General features: G+C 35.2%; 1 protein-coding gene across 9 annotated transcripts in view; it reads left to right on the forward strand.

The window, feature by feature from the left end:
• LOC122573133 (hemicentin-1) overlaps nt 1-26458 on the forward strand; it is a 422997-nt gene that overhangs the window by 274089 nt on the left and 122450 nt on the right. For all 9 annotated transcript variants that reach the window (XR_006318664.1, XR_006318663.1, XM_043739130.1 and 6 more), the window contains one exon: nt 21389-21578. Coding sequence is in view for 7 of the 9 variants with exons in the window: in XM_043739130.1 (XP_043595065.1) it covers nt 21389-21578 (190 nt within the window). In the remaining 2 variants the exon portion in view is untranslated. The remainder of the gene's footprint in view (nt 1-21388; nt 21579-26458) is intronic.

Below are 26458 nucleotides of genomic sequence, written 5' to 3' on the forward strand. Positions count from 1 at the left end.
TAAAATTTGAAAAATTAAAGAACTGTTCCAGTGTTGAAGGGCTAATACATTCGTTGTCAAAAATATATAGCCGTATCATCTCTAAAATTTTTCATTAAAAATGTGTTTATTTTCAAGGAATGTTGATTTTAACACATTGTTCAAGTCAGTTATTGAGACATAAGGATAAACACGAAACTGTTAAGAAGATTGTAAAGTTCGTAGTCTTTCCGACAATTCTTAATAGTCATTTTCTCATCATTAGCCTATTCCTTTTTGAAATTCCAATTACACGGAAGAAACGAAATTACTTGTATCCTGTTCATGGAAATTTCCCTTTGAAAATTTCTCGCGTCGTCCGAAGATTACACTTTGAACGCTAACCCAATTCGTGAGAACAAGCGGGCCAAATTAATTTTCGTTTGTTTAATGTTCAATCAAGTATAGAAAACTCGAAACACGCCGGTATTTTCAAAGATAATTCTAACAGAATCGTTCAATTTTCGTACTAGTATCGAGCGTTACGCTGTGGACAAACTGGAACAGAATATGGTCCACTATGAATCGTTTGCAAAATCAAAAACTACGAACCGAAGTAATAACGTTTCTAGTTATTAATGCACCAGATAGATTATTGTTCGTTTTAAATCGATCGAGCAAATTGATCGTCCCATTCTCAATTTCCTTTCGCCTAATTGTCCAAGACAAAATCCGTTTGCGCTCTCGAACAATATAACATTTCGTTTATCCATTTTCCTTTTATAAATTAGTTACGCGTTCCATCGATGTTCATTCTCTATCGGATATTTATCCGTATACGCTGCTGTTTTTTTACAAGGTTCGATGAATCAGAGAAAACAGGACATTTCATAAATCGTGGGATATTCAGTTTATTTATTATTTATTTTACTTATTTATTCAAGGGATTGGAGAAAGGATTAATTTAGAATTTAAAAAAATGTTTTACAGTTGTCAATCATGTAGCAGATCTTATTTAATTATTTCTCAAAGTTACGAAGCGTTTGCAGTAATTAATTAGTTTACGTGGAGCTTGTCACGTGTCAATCGAACACGAATTATTAAAATATCACGTTGATAATTTTTCTTCCAGTTTTATACGAAAAGAAGCAGAGAAATATGAAAGGAATATGAACAGCGAAATCCAAATGAATAGTTAACATTCAAGCAGAAAATCCGCATTTACTCTGAATGAATTCATCTGTGCGATTCATTTATATCGACCAAGCATTCGCGTTAATGAATACCGGAAAATTTTCGACTATTCTTTTAGGCCCTCAATTCCTCTTGTAATATTGGTCATTCTTGTGATATCCACGTATTACAATTCAAACACAATAAAAGGAGATTTTTATTTGTACACGCAAATTACGCACAGTACTTACAAAAGTACAAATTCTACAAACAAATCTTACGAATGACAAATCACCTGATTATTCTCTTCGATGTAAACCTACGAAAGAGAAGTCTATAACCTGTGGTGATTCAGAGAGATTCATCGATATTATTAGTTGGCAAATTTTTATGCGAGAGTATCCTGGTCCGATAAAAATTCTTCAATAATAATTTCAATAATACCTTGTGATAATTTTCCAGATTTACTTAATTCTTCCTTAAATATCCTCATGCATGTAGTCATATCTTTTCCAAGCCTTTTTACAGCGGCAACCATCATTTTCGTCGTCCGCTCGTTTCTCTCTGTTCTTTTTCCCCTTCGTACCGCGTTACCATGAATCCTAAAAATTTTAACATACATTTTCATCTAACATCGCGCTCGCCATTCTTTGTCGCTAGCGACGTAAACCATAGAGTACAAATATTCATTTTCTGAGATCTATCGTTCGGCTTTTTAGTTTTATTCCACGTCTCCGGTACAGTTCACCACATTGCGCCGCGTCGTCTCCATCGGTTCGTATGCTAATGTGCTCGCAATTTGTATAATTCCGAAACGGGTTAAGCACACAGGACGTCGCAGCATCCGAGGTCGATAAGTTTTTCTGGCTCCGTGATAGGGCGTCGTTATCTGCAGGTGCTGTGCAGGGCGAAGCTCGTTTCTCGCCGCCGAGGCTTACTTTACATTTTAATGTCTGTGCGACCGCGGATCACCACGATTCTCCGAAAAGCTTCTAACGCTGTGGCCTTTCCCTCTGTACAGGATTTCTAAGGACGACGGGTGACACAACTGGGCGAAAGATCAATCTGCAAACAGAGATGAATCGGTGATATAAGAAATAAAATTTATTCGTTTGAAGCCTCGTTTCTATTCGAGAAAATTTTGATTAAGGGTACATCGAGTACACGCGTACTCAGATATAATTTCTTACTAAACTTTTACCTGTATTTTCATATTTTAATATAGATTTTTTTTTAGAAACCAGACAGATGATCAAAGGTTTCATATTTCGATCTGTTGCTGCTATTGACAAGCGAATATTCGCTGGAAAGATTGAATATTCGTCGAGTACACGTATACACGTTATCAGCTAACTTCTAATTAGACGCGTTCGTTGATCGATCCTACTTCATTTCTATATTCGCCGATAATTTATTTTTTAGGCTTGATTTACCAAAAGGGACAACGTTTCGAATAAGAAAGGCTTACTCTACATTCTGGCTTATCTTTGGTTGTAGGTTAATCTCTTGAACGATTACTTGCTCGCTCTTGTCGCAGTCTTATTCATTGTCCGCCTGATGTTAACCAGGTTATCCGAAGAACACAAGTTACGAGTATTTGTATTTACGGAACTGAATGTACTTGGCGTAATTTTTCCTCGTTTGAAAAATAAGATGCAAAGTGAATGTTAAATACGTGTAGTAGATCGAGAAAACACTCTTCCATTAAAATGAAGAGCACATCGATCGTTAAACCGGAAACGTTTATCCATCCCGTTTCGTTCGGCTGATCTTATAAAAGATTGTATACTACCATTTCAAGCCAGAACCTCTATTTCCTCTGTAAACCGGAGCGTTCAAACAAGCGAGAAATAATATATTCTGTGTATAGGATAACAATGCGCTCTCGTCAGAATCGAAAGACAGAGAACAAGTATAAAGATACCGAGTGGACATACAAACTCGGTGGCTGTGCGTGGCTGCGAATTAAATGTAAACATGCAAGACGTGCTTCTATATTTCCTGTTGAAATAAAATATTAATTTAAACTAGAGAAACGGGACAAGGAAACATTTTGCTGTTTAACCTATTCGCAGCTGAGGCCGTAGCAATACTGGCGTAGCATACGTTGAAGCCGTATAATACGTCAAAGACTATTCTTAGACAGGTACACACCGCTCGTAGTTAATTAATTCTCGTCCATAAATCATAGGACATTCGTTAATTTAACTCTGCTACGTTCTCTCTGTCATTTTTCCACGCAGTTGTATTTTTCTAACGTTGAAATTCTATCTCGAATTTATGTCAAACATTTTTTCAAACTATTAAAAATCTTTGTCGTTTTATAGAATAACTTGACTTTCTTTACAACACACGAGATCGGCGAATAATTCTATAAATACGTTGAAATAATTCACTTCTCACTGATTTTTCTCTGTTGCATCTGGCTAGTTTTAAATAGAACGAACGTCGACCCCCATTTGCCAACCGAAATTGCAATAGAATCGTTCCCTTTGTGCGCGAAGTCGTTCAAAGCAGCAAGGGTAAGCCGAAAATTTGCGAGAACGACTATAGTTCAATGCAGTTTGTGAACTATTATTATTTTCAGCGGCGTAGCGCGCCGAATACAAACGCGAAGTGAACTAAAGTCATAAGTATAATCATGCGGTTATTACACGGCTGTTGAAAACAGCCGCTCGCTGTTTTGTCTTCATTTCCGTGGAAAAATTAGTCTTTCGAAAACTGCTCGACTTCATGCAAAACTAGAATACCTGTATCTTCTCGAAGTTTTCCTGAAATTCAGTTAATACGATGATCCTGAAATGACGTTACTTTATATTCTTTGTTTCAGGTAAGCAGTGATTATCCACCTCAGCCTTGTTATATTTTATAAATATTTCATCATGGTGAGTCGTATCAGTCTTCTTATTTTTATATAAAATATTTAACATCTATCAACATTTAATCGTGCTAAATAGAAATATTCCAATTTTTCAATTTTACATTTTTCTTTCTTTTCATTTTTCTATAGAAAAATCATGCAGTACAGAGGAGAAAATAAAGTTGAATAAAAGCATGTGCGTAACTTTTATACCTTTATACGGTAACCAGTAATTCCTATATAAAACAGAGGAGCATAATTCACAAGCGGAAATAAGGAACGAATATTTGATAAAATTTTGTCGTTAGCGCTTTATTACTATCGTTCGTCTTCTAAATTTTCTTTTATCGACCATTACCAATCACCGTTACAAATCGTTCGTTCGTTAATTACAATTAAGAAGAAACCAAAATTGGGCCGTCGTAAGTACATATCTGTATGAAAAAGCATTGAACAATATACAAACTTCGATGACCGGTTAATTGGAGACCTCAGTATATTGTTTGAAGGAAATTTATCAAAGTATTATCTAACTAATTAGCAGTTAATATTATAAACTCGTGAATTTCCAATAAAATCAAAATCAATGGAAGAAAGGTTTGTGTATAAACCGACAAGAAAGTCGATAAAGAAGTATCGTAAAATTTCATCTCTGAATCGAACAGCCATTGTCATTAAGGGGTTAATTAATACCGACGTAATTAGCTGAGTTTTTACCTGGATACGCGATATATATTACAGCATGATCATTTCCACTGATTTTCTTTACGGTACTCGCAATTTTATCCGATCTGATGAGCCGCGAATGCCAGGCTGTAGTTTGCGCGCAAGAAACTCCGTCATTTATCGAAGTTTCGACGATAACAAAACATAGTAATGACGCTGCTGAAAACGAATACGTTTTTAACCATAGTCCATTAACTCCGCGACCACAGTTGCAACCTATAAAACAGCAGAATATCCAACATTGAAAGCTGCAAGCAAGGTAACGAAAAAAGGAAAGAAGGAAAAAGTTAAAAAAAAAAAAAGAAATGTAGGTTTGCGATAAACTTGGAAGACGTGCTTTAATAAGAAGCATCATTATGTGTCTATCATGTTCCGGAAAGGTATATGTTACGTTAGACGAGTAACTGATGAACGAGTTTTCAACTCAGAAGTCAGGCGATTGTAATCTGTCGTACGTGATATATTGTCTCCTGTGCCCGTAAAGTACACTTTGATAGTGTAGACGATGTTTTATTAATGTACTATCGACAGAAAGTTCGAGAGCGATATAATTTTTAGAGGATGGATAGTGAGATGATAATCAACTGAATTTTGTTTCCTGTTCACGATAAACGATAACTAAGAGTTCGAAATGGTAAATTATGTAAATGCCACTTGAATCGACAGTGATAGAAATTACGTCAAAAATTATTATTATATATATTATTGCTTGTTTTTTTTTTTTTTCGAAATGCGTAGCCCTTGTAAAACGAAGTAATCCAAATACCTAGATAAAACACGGTGTTTGGGTTATCGACACTCTCGAGATTGCATAGAAAAGTTTCGAAAATCTGGATATCCGTGGATCGTTTCGATGTCTTCCGGGGACAAGGATCTCGTTTGGGGAAGCAAAAGTCCGTGCAATCGCGTTTCCAATCTTCGCTTCGATGGTAAAACGCGTCATTTCGTAACTTGCTTAGAAAGTGGTTGGATAAAATCATGAAGTTCTTACGAATTTCGACTCCGATGGCTGCGTGAAAAATAAACGAACATAATAATATACGATGGCCACAGGGGAAATACACGATAAACCATATTTTTCGCGTTCTATGGAAGAGCAATTTTAAAGTTCAGAACGTTCCCAACCAATACCTGTGTCACCAAACTGGTATTTTCGTTTGATTTTTGGATGAAATTCATGTTTTTTGTCATCCTCTTGAACATTTCAAAAATTTCGATCGTCGTAGGTTATGCTCTTGTTGGTTTTGCAAAATTAAAAAAATTCATGCATCTGTCACGCATTTTTCTTTTTTTTTCTCTCTCTCTTCCTTTTTAAAGAGTTATGTATATCTGTCGATTTGACAGATTATTTCGATTTTCGACTATCATATTAACTTCGTTTTCATTTCAACAATTGGATGACATCGAAACCAAAACATAAAAAAATAAAAAAACATATATTTATCGTGTTTTTTCGACTAATACACTCTCGTCCGCCTGTGGAAAAAATATTTTTACAATTTTTTCGATACTAGCGAGAATCGATGAGGACCTCTGTCCGATAAAAATTAACTTACTAATAATATTTTATCTTTCTATATTCTATTTAACGAATAAACTCGTATTAACCTTATATACAAGCCTCGTCCACTGTATTTCAAACAGTGTCGATTCAATGAAACATATCACCGAGTATGCCCGTTCAAAGGAGACACGCAACGAACGAATCCCACAATACAAATTACATGTGGTGAAAAAACATTGGCAAAAGAAATTCCGTGTTAACAAACGGCCATCTGTTTGGTCACGCGCGATTTGATTAGAAAACTCGTTTCGCTATTGCGAACCTAGTAATTACGTCGGCATACCTTTAATGTATCTCGTGCAATCCTCTATTTTCTGCTTTGCTCCGCACATATGGATACGTACGATGTAAATTGAACTCGATGAACAGGCAAGTTCGGTTGACAAGCTTTTGATTACACGGTGAATAGAGCAGCTCTGCATGAATCATCTTCTTTTTCTCAAGATGAACCGTACACTGAAAACGAGGCAATGCTATAAATTCGTAAGTCGTGATTTTACGATCGTGAATTTCCATAATTCCTTCTTCAAGAATGAAAACATGCACGTTATCCACGCGATAATATCTTTCTGTATGATGGTAGTTCTGAAACATGGAGGAACGCGTTACGCCTGTCAGTCGATGGAGATGTTATTATCGCGATTATGGGCGTTCCAAAAATAGTCATAGCTGCTGAATTAGCCGATTTATTAGGTTTTAGATAGATAACGAGCATTTCGATGTCTCGTTAATCGACATCTTCGTATTATCGGCGGTATTCGAAGACGACAAACGACGAACATGACAAGTCTCATTTATCATATTTTATCAAAAGACGAATTTAAGATTCGATATTTTGCCAACGAATTCCGCGTCAAAATTATGTTTCCATTTGATTTTGCGACTAGATACATGTTTTTGTTAGTAAAATATAGATACGCGTGTTTTATAAGAAAATACTTCTTCTTAACCATAAAATAGCATAGAAGCGAAGGTATTGATTATGAGGATATTAACAGAAATGGACTTGGCGTACTTTTTGTCCGTATAATCTTCGTTTGGGTGAGCTTTGATTCGTTGGATTAGGTTTAGGAGACAATTCTATGGTTGCTGCGCACCGTGAAAATATCTTCTTCGTTTCTCTGCTAGATCTACCTTGTTTCAAAAATTCATTGCAAGCAACACCCTTATAAACGCAGGAAATGATAAAAATAAACTGGGTATATCGCACTTTCATGCAAAACGATTTATAAATTGTACAGCTGAAGTCGTAAACGCCGCGAGGATGAAGAGAATAAAACAAGATTTTTTTTTTTTTTTTTTTTTAGCGAGTAGGAATGTAAATCTCACATAAAATACTATGAAACATGTTAAGTACTGAAATTATGCAGATATTTTACGTTTATTACATTTTAAGTTACGTTTTCATGTTATTGTCCTGTACAGGATTTTACTTCCTATGCAAATTTAAGTATCAGAAGATCAGTAAAAATGGACTTGTCTTTATTTGTAGTTATCGTATAATGTTTTTTAGAATAATTGAACGATACGAAAATTAATTATATCGAGTTTCCATTGAAATGTTTCAGATGTTGTTCCAACTTTGATCTAAATGTAGCTTAATAATTTCCATTTCTGAATAAACGCTATCTAAATACTTAAACGATATACTGGATTGAATAAAAAAAAAAAAATGTAATTTTAGTTCATCCAAATTTTAATATAAAGAATTCGATATAAACTTTTGTAAATGACAGGAATCAGGTTTGATCGAACTTTATTTGCCGAGGGAAGAAAAATCGCATGAACAATAAAAAGATCAGCAAGGATCAGTGGAGAGTTACGAAGACCAAAGTTCTGACAAGGAAATGATAAGTTAATACCCGAGATATAAGCTTTTCACGACTATAATTGCCACCGTTCATCCGAAGGCAATATTATAGCGATCTTTAACTTGTCAAATCAAATTTTTTATGAAATTCCGGAAATGAAACTGTTCGTTAATTACGCCATAATGTAATATTTCTAACGTAACAACATATTGTTGAATTATTATCGGCAATATTTCGTTGTCAGAACTATTTTAAAAATAGATTAACGTACCGTAAAGTAGCAAAAGCATCGATACACAAAAGAATCTACACCTTTTTACACATCTACAGTTATATATTTCCACGATCTCAACTCACTTAACGGTAAAACTGGTTGAGTGATTCATAAGGTTTCGATATGGTCGTGCTCTGTCCTAGAATCGGTAAAAGAATCAATTTCTTTTCTATTCTTCGTTATTGTTCTGCTTCAAGAAACACGATTCACTGAAATTATGAGTTTTGTGCTAAATCCTGCCATAACTTGAAACATAGAGGACAAGAATATGATTAATATTTGTGAGAAAAATTATAAGATATACTTAATAGTTCCTCTGAAATACCCAAAATGGTATGGATAAAACAAAGAATGGTAGATCTCGTTTGTTAAACCACTCACATCAATCGAAACCAGTTTTTCCCCTGCCAACCCCAACATAGGTACCATAAACCCCAGTGACATACTTCATCTAAAACCTAAGCTTAACTTAACCATTCTGTCGTTCTATCTTTTATCCTTATCGCATCCATTTATTACATAACCAGAAGCCATTGTTTCAGAAAAAGAATGTTTATCGGGATGTTTAGGAGTAGCGAAATTCGAGAATAATTTAGAAACATTTAGTGGAATTAATAAATTATTAAACAATATATATATATACATCGTTTTTTTCAATTTGTCGTTATTTATCGGGTAGCTTCATGATTGTTTTTCTAGAAAAATTAGTTTCCTTATCAAATAATTGTGGCTTTTGCACGTTCGCGAACTGCTCGCTTTCTTATGATAAAGATATACGTCGTAACAATTAGAATATAAATAAGATGAGACGAACTCTTGTCGAATGTTAAACGGTTATTGTCTGTTTTTCTTGTGAAAAATTTTTAGACAAGCATTACCATAAAATATACGCATAACACATGGACAGTCGAAAACACTATGAGCTTTCCCTGCCACTAAATGTAATACAATTAACCGTAAAAGATCGTCAGGTCAAAGACAAAATATTGAGTTTGCAACTAAGTGACTTAGTTGCCAACCCAATAGCAGCTTCGTGGACTCTAAAACCAGGCAAAAGTTTAATTTCGTACAGATATTTATTACGCGGATATGTGGCAACATCCATCCTCGCGCAAATCAGTGAATAACCTTGTGAAATTCGAGTTTATGGAACAAGTTGAAAACTAGTCGCGCACAGGCACTGCTCGCGCAAGGTGCGTTAGCGTTTCTATTTTCGGAAAACGCTGTATCGGTCCAACCCACGAACACGATCCGCCATAAAAGGCACAATTTCGGTCAGAAACGGATCCGATAAACTAACTTTCCACTACATATGCTATTTTATACTTCCAGAAGATCCATAAAACCCCGACCAAGTCGTTACAGAAGCTGCTTACTGACAGAGTTTATCTTCGACGCAGTTTTGCTTCGTCCAGACATTCGCGATCGCGCGAATTTGCACGTTCGTTTACCTTTCACGACTTCCTCCTATTTCTCGCTCCTCTATGAACCCCGACACGAGATTTCACGATCGAGTAGTGAAATTATTACAGAATGAACCGTGGCAATTTACCTCTGAACGCACGCATCCGTGCCATAATAATATAGCGTCTGGTATTAGCCGATATTAAAATTCGCAGACTGTTTTTCTGGCTGGAATTTTGTTGCTGGAGAAGTTCACAACGAAATTCAAGAAATTTTTTCAAATTATCACCTTGTTAAATAATACCTGCATCGAAGAACTTCTCGTCTTCCTTAACAATGAACTGTTTCAAGTAGTTCTTGCAGGATTATAAAGTACTCTTTCTTTCTTACACTTGAAGAAAAGTTTCATAAAATCCCGCGTAAATAATACATATATATATATATATATATATATATATATATATAGTAAATGGAATAGCATAATATCCAATATATTTTATTTCCCCTTTATTCGTGCATGAAATCTGATATTGTTCTGTGTTACATATCGAGCAGACCTTCAAAAATGTTGTTTTCAAGAACAAAGACTCACATGTAAAAATTTTCAATTTACTTTTTCATTCAAAGGAATCAACCCTTGCTGGGTTACGCTATCAATTACCAATCAAACAAGCAACGAACGTCGATACGCGAAACAGCGAACGAATGTTTTTCATCTCGCTAATAAATGGCAGAACATAAATCGATCGTGCCGAACGAACTGGCTTTGGCGAAATTTCCATCGACGAAGTTCGATTCAATTTTCGAGAGTCGTCGAGTTTTCCAACGAAAATCGTTCCATTGCTCGATGTAAATTCGTGGAGCCACGCGAGGAACCACCTATGACGGATCGTCTAATTTCCCATTATCCGGGCAAGCGTTGCCGGTGTCTTTATCCAGGCCGAGCGCGTTTCTGTGGCCAATTTACATGTTGATGCAAAAAGTTTCGCTCGAAAATTGCTTCTCCGCTGGCCGAGCGTGAACCCGCTGCGCGCGTGCATCTCCGCTCCGGATTACGCGCGCGATTCCCGAGATCTCGATAGTCATGTGGCCACCGGAATACGTAATTCTGACACGCCAGAAATGAAACGCGAATCATGATAAACGTGGTCGTTCCGTTAATAAATTCGAGCCCGATTAACCCAGATCGAAACCATCGTTGTTTCTAACGGGAATATAGCTCGAATGGTGGGGATCGATCGTTCGCGGTAAATCAACGTCTTCTTGAATATGGAACTGTTGATCGAGTAAGTGTAACGTCTCCGAAGATTAAGAGTCAAAGAAATGAAAGATCGACCAGTCTATGAGACATTTTAAATTGTCGATCGGCCAATCGTGATACGAAAACTATAGGAGAAACCTGCACACTCTTGCGCGCTTATGGGAAATTTAAAATTGTGAAAATGCAAAGAATGGATATAATACGTAAATATATAGAGACAGGAAATATGCAGAGTGTAGTATTTGTTATGACATTTTACGACAAACATTAGAAAATCGGAACCCTGGAACTTAAGTAACTTAAGCGTTTTCAGGCAACGTAAATGTAATATTATGGAAAATACATTATCTGTCGTTGAGATTCCTGAAATTTTAAGCGTAACATGGACAAATTCGAAAGTTTAATGCCGAAACCCTGTCTGATATTAAAAATCGTTGTAGTTATTAAGCGTTTAACTTGCCAGAAGTTTCAAAAGTTGAGTGCATTTCGAATAGCCAGTGGATGTGCTTAAAACTTTTCAAGAAGAAAGTTTTTTGAAACTCGCTAGCCGTGGCGGAAGGTTTAAATTAAGAACGCTTTTTCGAATGGAAAAAGCGGAAAGTCGACACTTGTTATGTGGCACTTTCGAATAGCACCACTTGTGATTCAAAGGATCATTATTTCACGCATGGTAATAATCCATTGTGCGGTTAAATCACTGTGCGAACCTATGTATGCACCTACCTACACACGTGACTTTTACTTCTCAAATAGATTGCATGTACAAACACGAAAATTCTAGATAATTTATCGCATCGCTGCGAGCAAATATATGAAATTACTTCGAAATTATCGTTTTGCTAGTATCACGAACAGAGGGTTAACGGTATTTTAAATAATTTCTCAGAAGATTAAACTCGATTCATCTTAATGAACCCTTAACTGCAATTCTGGAGCCGCGGACCACAGAACACAAAGAGGACATAGAAACGTTGTAAGGAAACAACCTGAGAAGAAACTACATCGTAATAAAAGAAGGAGAAATGGGCAGCATAAAAAGTTTAATTATACATTGTGAAGTTCGTTCAACAGGACAGATGAATTGTACAATGAAGCTACGTGCGTGCAAGAGGAATTAGAATAAATTTATTTATTTAAACGTTAATGATTACATTATTGTGCAGTAAAAGATGGGCAAAGGTAGAATGGAACAACTGACGCATATGTGACGCGTATGTGTACCAAATATTATGATAGAAAGGCAATAAGAAAAAGAGTTGAAATTGTGAAACGTTGCTGAAATTCGTTCATTGTTCCACTACTTCCATTCCACAGCTTGCGGTTATGTTTTCTTAAATTTTTCTATCGGAGAAAATGCTTTCAGATCCCTTTCCTTAAACGCATACCCTTCTTCGTCCCGTATAAGCATATGCATACACCCAGGTGCGATTAAAGAGATCCCCTAATTTAAAACTAACTTTCAACTAAAGTTATACAAACTTCGAACTGAGACATAGCGCGTTAAAGTTGGTTTACGATAGCGTCAACTTTTCAGATTTGTTTTTAATTAAATTCGCCCTGCTAAAAGTATTCTTTTCATTAAATCCACATGATCGAGCATAACAAATTAATCGACAAAGCGTAGTGCAACATTCTTTTAAGTGAATAATAATCTACTGATAGTTTGCTAGTAGCAAATTTTTCTGACGTATCGATTTTCGAAAGGCATAAAATTTCATAGTATACGGAAGAACATTTTTACCTCCATTGAAATCAACAAGCATTTAACGTTGCGTTTAAACGAAATTCCAAGTAACGCGATGAAATTTTCTCCTGAATTCATCAACGATATTTTTCTCGCAGCAACAGCAAAGAAAATGAATAAAAATTGACGAAGGATTTTCGAACCCGTTTACGGGCAAAAAGATTTATCAAAAGCCCGTGCGACTTGTTCTTGCGCCAGGCATCGCATATGCAGTTTCCAAAACGAAAGCGACGAATATATTCGATCGGAATATATGCGAAAATCGGTCAGCTGCGTCGGACTCAAACGTCCCGCAGAATTTGCATCTTGCACGTTCCATAATTAGTTAAACGCGAAGTTAATCGATTAGCCGACGGTCAGTTAACTATTTAAACGGCTGACTCAGTTTGTTTGAATGATCCGGTCAATAAAATTATTATCAATTAGAAAATGGAGCGCGTTGATTTTTCTCGTTCGTTCGCTGTCTATTTCGAACCTCGTCTATTTAACTTTCATCGGAATCGTTTCAACGGTTGACTTCTTTTCGTGTTTAAAGACATTGAAACATTTTTTGACAGTTTTCAAGAAAGATGAGAAATCGCTATCGGATTATTTTGATTTTGTAGAGACATTTGTAAATCCTTCGTTACGCTACTATACTTTGGTGGTTCCGAAATTTTTAGACTTGCACCAATTATTTCTTCGATCGCATTATCGAACTTCGTTCTCACGTTTGACTAAATTTTCTTATTTACTTGTATTTATATATTACTGTTGGCCTTTTTTCGATACCGAGACTATCAAGAGAATCGTTACTTTTACAACTATGTAATGTAATTATTAAAATGCAAAATTTAATTTTTAGTTGGAATTCGTGTATATCGAATCGAATTTTTATAGTATATATATCTTATACCTTGTTACCGTGGTTTTGTCACAGCACACACATAGATCACATGGAAACACGGTCGATTTTGCATTGCGAGTCTGAGGGAAACGCTTATATGAGATCGCGCGGATTTTCAGGTTTGATCCTCCAGCACGGTTTTCTCCTTCTCTTGGTATCCACAAAACGCGAAGAAAATATGGAAATCGTTTCGAATCGAGAAGGACGAGAGATCTCGAAGAAATTGTCGAATAATATTAAAGTTTGTTCGATTTATCGAGATCGTCTATCCTCTTTTAATTTCGTGCTCGAAGAAAAATTCTGCAAAAATCTCGCGCGTGAACTCCAATTTCCGATAGCTGATATGAACTCTTTGTCCTTCTTTTTTTTAATAAAAATTTTCATAAAAAGGAGGATCCGCCGATAATATGAAAAGAATAGAACAGCAAAATTTTGCGGAATATTGGCGATTTTCAGAAAACTGGATCCAATCAAGCGTCGAAAAAAATCGAAACATTACGCTTGTCTTTCAAGGTAAATATTAAGCTTTCATTCCAATATGTGCCTTAGTAATGTGAAATTTTATCGATCGTGTACTCTGTGGTTCAATTGATTCCAATTTGAATTAACCTAGTTTATGAATTTAATTCGAATTAATTAATTCTGCATAGATTTGCGTATACGTCGTCTCCGGATAAACATGTGAAATAAGACAAATCGCGTTTTCATTAGTCATACTTAAAAAGAAAAAAAAAATATGATTTGAATATTATCCGATGGGATCAGAAAATTTGGTTTTCGACTTGCGAATTCAAATGGAATTCATTTAAATTTCCTCTTTTCCTTTTTTTTTTCTCCGTAACATACAAAATTGAATCTCGTGAGTTATACAGCCCTAAGTTTCATAGAAATATAACTAATTACGGTTACTTAAAATATAGAAAAAGTCAAATTATACAGATCTTAATTATTTACAAAATGTATCTACGCGTGTGCAAGGAATATTGCGTTTCTTCGTCGCTGAGAAAACAAGAAAAGGAAAGCTCTGTGATATATCGATATTATTAACCCCATCTCCTATTTCTCAGCAAAGAAACAAACACGGTGTCTACTCCATTGCCCCTGAATCTACAAGTGCTTCCAGTCCAACAGCGATTCTGGGTGCATTGTAGCATCCAATGAAACCAACATGCTACCCTTTGACCCAGATTTGCAAAAGTGAATTCTCTATAGTACCACAAAGAGTTCCACTCGATGCAAACTACGTTGTATTTGACGAAATCCGTCTTTTTCTTTCTTTTTTTTTTCTTTATACATTAAATTCATGTGTTTAGTCAGATTTGAAAGAAGAGTGCACGAAGAGAGACGATTATTACAATTTGATTAGAAAAAGGAAGCAGCGTTGGTATCTTGAAGATAAATTTCTGAAAGTGTTTTAAAGAAATATGAGAAATTTCGATCAAACGTAGAATAATACATCACTTTCAGCATAGTAAGTGTAGTGTCTTATCGAAATTCTAATAGAATCCGAGCGGTAGAAGCGTTAAAATATAAAGTTGTGTAAATGGTTTTTAACGAAATGCACGAGCTCATTCTTAAATCGCTAACGTTGCAAAGAACGATATAACTAAAAGATATATTACGCTCATTATTTACATATGTAATGAAATTCTCTCTGCTTTTTCATACGATTTTAAATTTCAAGATACTTCAAGCTGAATATACTTCATACGAAAGAAAAAAGAAAAGAAATACGATACAAAGACACAATCGGTGTTTTAAACTTTAAATTATTGTCCTCCTATTTTTCACGTATCGATACGTTTTATTACCTCTATGGTTATCATATATATATATATATATATATTTATTAGGTAAAATTAAAAATCCACAGCAAAGTTAAATTACTATTAATTACGCTTCATTCATGTTCATTCGGATATGAAATACAATTATGCATTCATTATCGATATTATAAATCTCATTGTAGATTGTTGGATACAAACTGCAACAATGAACCTTTCATTACGGTTATAACGTTTGCTACACTTATTACACGCTTCTATCACGTTTAACATCCAATCTCACTCGACGTCCAGAGATTCCAAGTACATTTTTAGGAACATCGATGCTAGTGTATAATACACGCTACGATATTTAGTGAATAAAAATTCTTTTAATCGAATTTATAAGGATACCAATCTGCATAAACATCCATAGTCCAATCGTATTTCGTATCTCATATGGCAGAAATCTCGCGAATGATGGTACAGATAGAGAGAGCCAAATAAATCGGATGCCGAATGCGAGTAAAATTCTGCCCCACATCGAATTCTAGCTCTGCTTTCGAATGAATTTTCTACAATATGCCGTGTTCAAGTAACCAGCTCAGGGGAGTGATAGTGCGATAAAACGGCGAAGACACAGCACAGATGCTCCTCAGAAACGGTGTCGCTAGACGGCTGTTAGAAATTCGAAGGAACTGCGCTGTTCGTGGCAGCAGAATTTCCCGAATTCGGCAAGGCGCGTGTTCAACGCGCCTGTAAATCCTCTGTCATTATATATGCGTGCAATTTCACACGATAAATATTTATCGCGGTAGCTGCGTTTCGACTGAACTGTTAATCGGCTGGAAGTTCATTCGTTTAATTCCTCTTAAGCGTGTGCGATCGCGTTCGATTTCGATCCTGCGAATGACGAATTAAACGTTTCTCAACGAAATGGTAAGTTTTTATTTTACAACATTATGCGGTAGTTACTAAATGTATCGTATATCGTATATATCTATTTAATTGACCTTCGCCTAATTTTTTTATACTCTTATGTATGTCTAGCCTTATTTAATAAATGATTGAAGAGCTTGCTGCATGAAAGAGAATTTTACGTCGAGATAAAATTGTGTCTGGCATACTCTTGCTTTTACATGAGAAAAAGAAAGTCTTTTTGCGATACTGTTACGCGATACCATAACTGGGTTGCAGCGTGGGCAATGTAAATATCGTGAAATTGTAGTTGTGGCTTAGCTGGCGTACATTTACGAATTTATATTAAATAGCGTAATTAATAACGGAAAAACTAGACACGACGATAGGAATAATTTCACTTGATATTATGTCCAAGTAAATGACTATTGTACATGACAGAATATCTAATTCTGTTATATAGGAACGATGGAATAATTTATTCGCAGAATTATGTTTATTTTGCTTAATTATGTATTTAATGAAATATTAACTAGACTAGTATTTACTCTTATACGTGATACTGATTTTAAATTTGTATATTACAATTGTACGAGGTATTTAGTGTTAAAAATTATTTAGCTAAATAGAGCGGCAAGAAATTTCATACAAATACCTTTTCATAAAATTATTTTGATATACTTAAATACCATTAGCATACTTAGTACGATTCTATTACATAATAGTAACAATAAAACTACATATTCGTATCAAAATATTTTCCAACGTTATCCATCCTCTTTAATATTTCTAAATATATTTTCTACTAGTAACCAAGGACCAAAAAATAATCATCTTTTCATGATCTCGATTATATTCGTCCGTAGAGAAATTTAAACAAATAAATGAAGTACTCTTGTACGTTGAAACTTAAATCAAACACGAACGCAGATGATACGTTAATCGAACGAAACATCGCATAATAACCACGTTGATTCTTCGTACCTTGTGCAGTCAAGCGTTTAAACGAAGAGAAAAAAAGAAGAAGGTGGAAAAAATCCGAAAAGAGGAATAGCAGAGAACGCATTTTCGAGAATAAGCAACGAGTTAAGAGACTTGGTGGAAGTTTCCTAAGGGTTAAGAACCGTCAAACATCCAGGCGAGTCGTGTCACTGGAGACGAAGAATGAAGTTGTAATATGAGAGCTCTCAACATACTCCATTATTCACCATTTGAACGTAATATTTGCGGTGTGATATGGTTTCAGGATCCAATCCCGGGCGAAGATAAGCAGACGTTGCTTCTAGCACTTGCCATCTGCGAACCCCATCCGAACTCTAACAGATTTTCGTTCCCATAGTATTGGATAACGCCTACCCTTTTAACATTCTCGTGTCTTCTTCGTCTGCACCCTCGTGGTCCCGGAACATAAGTAACTTTCCTCTTCTCTCTTCTGCCTATCGTGCGGAGATAATAAGATGGTTCGATAGTCGGTGATAAAGTAAAAAGGTATGTTGGAGTCAGACACGGGGAAAGCGGTGTGGATCAACGTGTGAAACGAGAGTTTCGTTGTGAGATATAAAAGATGAAGATTGAGAAAGATTGGATAAAAATTAGGATCGCCATTGGTACTCGAGGATTAAAACGGCAGAGTCGTTTAAAAGAGAATCGAAGAGAAGCCAACAACAATCTGATGCTTCGTTGAAGAAAACATTAAGAATTTCGATAAAATATAAAACAACGATATACTTGAATAAACGATATACTCTGAGATCAAATTACTCTTTAACATTGAGAAAAGATGCGGAGAATAATTATGAAATAAATGTTACAGCAACGATGACAGGAAAGCGAAAATAAATAAAAACGCGCGAAGAAACTGGTATTTCTAATTCAAATCAATCACAATTTTCTGTCATAAGCATTCGAACAGAAAGAAAAAAAGACGAAGAGAGAGAGAGAGAGAGTGATGATGGTGTGCGTAATTCAATATCTACCACTGAAAAACGTCCCTTTGATGCTCGTCGAGCGTGTATTGTATTTCTTTTAGTAGGATTTCGTCGGTGCGTAGTTTATCATGAAAATATTATCGGGTTTCGATACTTCAATAAGTTACGATCCGTGAAATCCGATGTCTGATTATTGTCTCCTGCGAGACAGCTTTACGATTCAATGGCGGTCGGGATTTTTATGGCCGATATGTTTATGCGGCTCCGTAACCACGAATATTGCTCAAACGTTTGCCAGCAACATTTGGGAAATCGTGGAAACAGCCGAGAGACGTAAAAATTGAATGCCAAATAACATATTTCAATGCGAGAAACGAGTCGCTCTTTGTCTTTTTTCTCTTTATTCTCTTCTTTCTGAACTAAGAATGTCAACTGCTAAAAGGAGGGCCCCGTTTATGATTATTTTATTCAGGTGATGTTAACTTGCCAACCTTTCCCAACCGTATGTAAAATTCACTTTCTCAAAAAACTGAAAACAGAATGGTAGGAAATACGTAAGAAACGTAGTTATTTCGAACTACACATATATTTCAAAGTTATATCGATTATATTTAAAATTACATTTATATTAAATCATTTTTAATATGTGTAAAATTACATTTAAAGACTGCTTCGTTGAAAAAGTAGAAGAATATTATGTGCAGCATGTTATTGATTTCGCGGGAGCAATCCTGTGTATGTTGTATTTTTTATCAACGTTTCGTAGACGTTGCAATCTACTTCCTTAGCCTGAAACTTTTCAGAAGTAGACTGCAACGTCTACGAAACGTTGATACAACGTACACAGGAGTGCTCCTGTAAATCCAATAATATGGTGAAAACTTGAAATCTAAAATATCGTACACGATCAATATCTTTTTAATCAATTACTAAACTAAAGAGAAAGAGACTAAATATTTCGTAAAAAAAAAAAAAAATAATGACACGATTAAAATGGTAACAAGCATCCAACACAAAACAAACAATATTTTCTTTTCGCAGATAATCCAAAACCATCAGGCGATTTTGTACTTACGTATATTTGAGAAAAAGTCAAACCTTTTCGGCCAATACGCGACAGCTTGTTGAAAAGTATATTTGTACAAAGCTACGATGAAAAAACTTCAATTTATTTATATTCATTTAATTTTATCGATTGAAAGCGAATGATAAAGTTCTGAAAGAAGATCTGAGATATACGCGTTTTTTCTTTCTGTAATATCTTGGTTTATTATTTATCGAATTTACTAATCGAAAGTTGGACACTTTTCTAACGATCTCGTTAGACGGAATTAAAGGAAGTTCGCCAGACGTCGTATGAAATTGTGGCCTGGAGTCACAGAAACCGCTAATAAATCACCTTAAATCGTCAATTTCCAAGGAGCTTCTAGTTTCACAACTTCTCTACCTTCTCTCGCCCTCTTCTGCTCTTCTCACTCGGTCGTGCCGAGTTTTCGCGTGAATTAACTAAGAATTATGTTCTTGTTTATCATAAGTTGTGACTGCGAAATTTACTACCGCTTTCACGACGCGGTATCACAGGGTGCACGTAGATCAGAATGCTTTTAACGTCCAAGGTGTTCTCTCTCTTTTCTTTTTTTTAACTCCGATTCAACGTTACAAACGTAACGATTATTTTTTCCCCATAATAAAATAAATGGAATCTATTAAAGAAAATTTTTTGTAACGAAGAACAAAGCAAATATTGAAATTCCATTCGGATAATAAAATATCGTTGTAGATGTTAAAATTGAAATATTTTCCATTTATACATATGCGATGATATTTTATTTCGTTTCAATATGTGCAATTAAAACGGTATGTAGAATTGCATGATTTAATGAATGCAATTGGTATTACTGGTTTTGGCGGACCGGTAGGAAAAAATTGTTTCGCATTCTGTGCTATGTCGCGACTCTTCGTTGTGATTTTTCATTTCATATCTCTCCGCGGGGCTTGCTATATTTATAGCTTTAGCGACAATAGCAGAGAAATATTGAAACGTTCGCGTACTATGACATTTCGCGAAATGCGTTCTGGGTCATCGAGAGAAGATTGACTTTCTACGATGAAGCTTCATAAACATTCATGTATCCTATCCGAACGTCGTAACAAAGAGTTAAGGATATTTTGCCTTCGGATTTTTAGCTTGGGAAATTGCCAAGCTACGATACTTTGCCGTTATGATAGCTAGCTAGAAAAAATTTATATTTTCCTACAAATATACATAGCCATTTATTACTTTAATACTAAATAACGAACAATATTATTTCTTTCTTGCAGTCGTTTAATCAATTTTTTGTACAACAAAAATTGAGCTTCTTTTCTACGAGCAACATCTTGATTGATAGTGTACTTGGACATTATCAAGCATAAATTCCTTCAGTTTTACTACGAATCAACTTATGAAAAATGTTCTACGACCATAACGTACCATAACATACAATCTTTAGATCGTTGAACTTTAATACCCGCACATTTTTCTTTCTCTATTTTACAGTATCCTTCGCTTCGCGGTATAAACCACATTCGGTAAATAATCTGACAAAAATTCCTATCCTCGCAACTCCAAATAGTTTCAATCTTTACGTTGGCAAAAAAGAATGTACTCACCGTACACGGTTACTTACGGTCCTGTAAAATGTTGATGTTTAAAATTTCTTAAAATATAAATTAGCTTCTTCGTGTTCAAAGACCTGGAAACCTATCGCGATTCTGGCTTCCAATAAGAAAATACAAATTTCTTTTAAAAAAAGGTAGCGAAAATGAGTACCGCGTCATCGACGTAGGGATTGACTTAGAAATCCTATCGGTGCGATCCTATTCCTTTAGGATTAAACCAGCTGCAAATTCAGAGGCGTGTTTTCTCGTATCACGGTACGTGACGATGGTTTAATAACTGTCTCCGACAGCATCGGATCTGTAAACTGGTGGAGAACGGTCACGTTCACGCGACGCGAAATCATTCCTACAGAACTTCATCCTTTTTGCAAACAACGAGCCGGCAAACAAACAGGCAAACGAACGAACGAGTGAACGAACTGCACGCAATTCACGGCGTTTGCGTACGTTGTTTCAGGGAGCAGCGAGCCATGGCTGAAGAGCGTAAAGCACGCCGAACTAGGTACAGAGGTGCAACTACCGTGCGTGCTGAAATTGCCACAGTGCGAAGGGCTTCACAGCATCAAATGGTATCGCGGAGCAACGCGTATCTTCATTTTCAGCGAGGACGTCGGAATTACGCGCGGGAACAACGACATCGCCGTCAGGTAAAGCACACGTATCTTAACTTTATCGTTGCTTTCTCGCGTCTCCTAGATAACACAGGCGACGACAGCCTGTCGTATTAACAGGCGACAAGACGTGGCCCTACGTTTCGCTACGATAATCGTAATATACATATTGTATATTGTCGCTCATGAGTATGTGCACACTTTGCTCGGTTTATATTAACGATATATTAATATTAATAAAACGTATGAAACGTAATGGCAAACGAAAGCAATATTTACTATCTCCTTGTGGATGTAAGATGAAAAATAATCTATATCGAAACGTGTCCATATACATATAAATTCAGTCGAAATCAAAGCAAAATTTAACGTACGACTGTATATAGTTAGGTCAGAAATTCAGATTTATAGTCAATTTCTTGTGACTCCCGGTTTAATTAACATCCTGCGGTCGGATACTTGAGATATATATTTATAATCAAGCGTTCTTCATTTCGAAGTTAATAATCGTTTCTTTTATATTCGCATCGTATAAATTGGAAATCGATACGAGGAATTGGAAAATGAATTTTAGCAGAATATTTATTATAAATATGGATTTTTGGGTCCGTATTTTTTGCAAATTTTCAAGACATTTTGGAATAAATTTATTAAGTTTTTTCACTGGATAATACTTGCTATAATGTTGTCTTATACTCGCCTCTATGACATTGTTATAGCCCATTTCCGAAATACCGCAATGAAGCTCAAGCAGAATTAATAATCTTGTTTGCGTGGTTTGTTTGGTGGATATTAAGCCGCTATTCGCTTCGGAGCAAGTTTCTGTGAACACAAAATGAAGCAAACTCTAAGCGGAAAATAACAGCATATACAGTTCAGTGTATGACGTTCAATAATTAAATCGTTATTCAAAATACACTTAATCAAGAATATAAATATATATCTTTGAGTAATATTGTATATGTTTTCTGTACAAAATTAATTCCTTCGTCGCGTAAAGATACTTTACTCGTATTTATAAGTAGATCGAATCTCGTTTCAAATTCAAAATTGAAACAACTTTATTGCTGTTACGTCGTAGATGTTAAAAATAATCTCCTGAATATTGGAAATTCTAAGAACAATTTCTTCAGAGATTCGAAGCTGTATAGTAGAATTTCATTTCACTCATGAAATTTATAAATTTATATTTATTTATACTATTCACTCATAGAAAATTTATAAGAGAAATGCTAAAAATGTCGTATTTGAAAACGAAAGAAAGATTCAATTGCAAACTTTATTATACAAAATGCATTACAATCATCTCTGGCGGGACGATATGTATCAAGATAATTTTTATAAAGATTCTGTGACTGGTTCTCATTTTTTGTATCACATAATATTCCATTACGGAGAACTAGAGAGGCTATTTCGAACATTACGTTTCACCTGTCTTCTCAAGTCTGCAGTATAGACCGTACCTGTTACTGTTGTTATTTCTTCATTTAGAGGTAGGATCACAATAGCTATTATTTTATCCTTCTGAGTCGAAAAATCTTTACTGCACTTTCTTACATGGACTACGGATAAAAACAAGAAAATATCTGAACCTATCGATTAAATTTATCGATTATATCTAGAACTATCTTTTAGTTACTATTTATTGTAACTAGCGCATCTGCATATGGTTGACGAGCGCGAACTCACGTTGTCATTTTCAACAATTACATTATTGCGTTTGCCAAGAAAGCGATTTCATTTGAAAATGATTGCATCAGATTGAAATTAAACACATTTGCATAATAGTCGAGACATAAAGCGTATCATCTAAAATAATTTTATATTCTCGAAACGAATTTCTTCGTCCCATAAAAATGATTAAAATATTCCCTCGAATCACGCATGTACCAATTTCCAGAAGAAAAATCGACTTTTTAATCGACTTAAATGGTAGATCATTAAACACAAAGAGTTCGCTGGTTCCGGATGGTCGAGCCAGGGGTGAGAAAACTCGATCGTGGGGCCGTCAGAAAAATGAATATTACATCGAAGAGATTAAAACGGTAGAATTATTATCGTCATTTACGCGACACCGTGAAAGCTTCCGTTGACGAGGGGATAGTATCAAAAATATGGAACAGCTGGTAATCCAGGATTAGCTGTAGAAAGTAGGCCAACCAAACGATCTGTTCCGATGCGCTTAATTTTTCCTGAATATTCGTCTCGACGAGGCGAGAATAAATCGGTCGTTTCGAAGGAATTTCTAACTTTGATATTACGGTGAAAGTATCACGTTGGTCGTTCGCGTTAATCATCCTCTTGATCGTTCTGGTGAATCACGATGAAACACACACTCGTGAACAAAGTTTTCTCGTCTTACGTGCGAGTTTTGTCCTCATAATCCAGTTGTAGCGGTAAAAGAAAAGCATCCCCTCGATGCAGATTTTCCTGGTCGTGTTGATTCGCGCGTATTGTCATGAAATTTCTGATTAAAGCGATGATCGTGGATATATCAGGAAAAAGATAAATATTATCGAGTTCGTTGACGAACTATGAGTGAGTTGAGTTCTATGCATTTGTAAAAGATTGAAAGGTATAAAAATGGATATTTAAAATATAATTTCTTAGTTATACTCGTAAAAATATGATATTATATAAATACACGCAGTTTAGCTGTAATAGTAGTCGATAATTAATTCTATTTTCTGTATCACTGGTAACTGACAATAAACGAGAAAATTATATCACTTCGTTGAGACGTAAGATATCAATGAAATTTATGATACGAAAGTTTCAGGAAATTGTATTTTTCATTAATCTATTTCTTAATAATAAGATATATAATTTTAAAATGTTAGCAATTGCTGTAATATTTTCTAACGCATGAAATTCTGTGTTTATAGATATTATAATAGTTAATGTTACAGTTAGAATTAATAGCAAGTATGTGACGTATTATAATGAAGTATATGTTGTTCTGTTTCAGTAAAACGTAACTTTCGTACGCATAATTTCAACGTAATTAAAAAATATATCAAGAATAGAATCACGAAGGTTCGTAATACAGTGCACAGCAATGCGAAGCATATTTTCAAAGTGGTAGACATAGTAATGCGGATCTCCATATGCAAGCACTACAAAGATTAAAAAATATCTGCGTTTGAGTTTTCCTTTTATTGCTCGGTCGTTCCTGTTGTTGAACAAGTAATTGTACACATTTTTCTGTCAGGAACAGCTTGAAAAGCGTAAATTGTTAGGTTTCGTAAAAATAATTTATTTAAAATAACGTACGCGATACAATGAAACTTGATAATTGCGACGAAATTTTTAACGAAAATATCATTTACGGAGTTTTAAGATAAACTCACAAAAACCAAAAATAATTTTTCGTTACTTTTTGGAATTGGGGTTTTTTTATGGATTAATCGTAGTCTTCGAATACGTATTAATATTTCAGTATTTTAAAAATTCTGCTTGTCAAAATTCAGAACGCATCTGAATATAAAAATTGGTTTCTCTCAACTCGTAACTTCTAAAATAAATCCTCTTACTAGCAAATTTTATATTTTAGTACTACTTTGTACTATAGTGGGATGATGGGTCAAATCAATACTAGGTAATCCTGCTCTTCCGGTACAGTGGTTCCAAGACGTAAATCTAGCCTTAGATTCTGAATTTTTCTTCGTAAAAATATTTTATTTTACATAGATCCAATGTATCGGAGATGGAATTGGATGTTAGGAATATTTAGGAAATATTCCGATGCAGAATTTTAATTTATTTTACTTAAAATCACTTCGAAGAAACCAGGTACGATGCAGAAAACGTTGTTAATATTTTTACCATTTATAACTTAGCCTACCACTTGTAATCTTTGTGATATATTGTGATGAGCGTGAAAATTTAGTACGTTCGTAGGATTCATATCAGGCGTTTAGTCAATTTCTTTATTATACAGAAATAAAGACTGCGAGCAAATAGGTGAATAAATCAGACTTCTGAAGGAAAAAACTAAGAAGAAAAATGGCTTAAGTGAAATATCATAAGCATACGTAGAAGCGAAGGAAATTTTACGCACAGTATGTAACTTAGAAAAGAAAAGGAGGATAATATATGTGAGAAAAATAGAAAATTTATACAGTAAAAAATACTAAGCACCGTGTAATACAATCTTTAAAACACTTTAAATAATCTATACTATTCGTCGTTTAATGGTTGCTTCGTATAATCTGGCATTTCTTGTCTTTTAACTGCATGAAATAATTCGTCAGAGCAGGTTGAATAAAACTTCATATATTTTTACGTCTTCAAATTTCCTATAAATTCATACATATCCGCAGTTCAAATATTAAACTAGTAACCAGGCGATCGACGATCAACGTCTGAACAAAATCGATTATCGTGCTGCGATATACGTTGATGTCGTGGAAAAATGTATTCCTGTACGTCGTTGTTACTCGCAAAATCGTTTAGTCGACCCAGTTTTTCCGGCGACGAGGGAAAAAGTCGAAAGAATCGAGAAAAGTTAGCGAGAACTTTATTATCCTATTGGCCCGGTTTCCCATCGACCATCGACAATTTCTCGCGGTTCCTCGTCGATTGTCGCCGAATCGTAAGAACGTGATAAAAATTCTCTCGCTGGCTCGATAATGGAGGACTCGGTGTAATTGAAAACGTCAGCTTGCCCATCGGATGAACGCTTATCGCGTGATGCTGGCCTGGTCAGAATTGTCTAAAATAAAACAGGGGAAAAAATATATGAGAAGAAGAAAAAAAGAAAGAAAAGCGGCGATGCTTTATGTTCATTTACATTTCGGAACTTTTATCGCCACATTCAGTCTCTTCTCCAACTTTTCTCATTTACCGCCATCCGATTTAATCGGTTGCCTTGTTTTTCTCCTCCACTCCTCCCCCCCCCCCCCCCCCCCCCCCCC

The sequence above is a fragment of the Bombus pyrosoma genome, linkage group LG11 (genome assembly GCF_014825855.1).
Source record: "Bombus pyrosoma isolate SC7728 linkage group LG11, ASM1482585v1, whole genome shotgun sequence".
Classification (NCBI taxonomy): domain Eukaryota; kingdom Metazoa; phylum Arthropoda; class Insecta; order Hymenoptera; family Apidae; genus Bombus; species Bombus pyrosoma.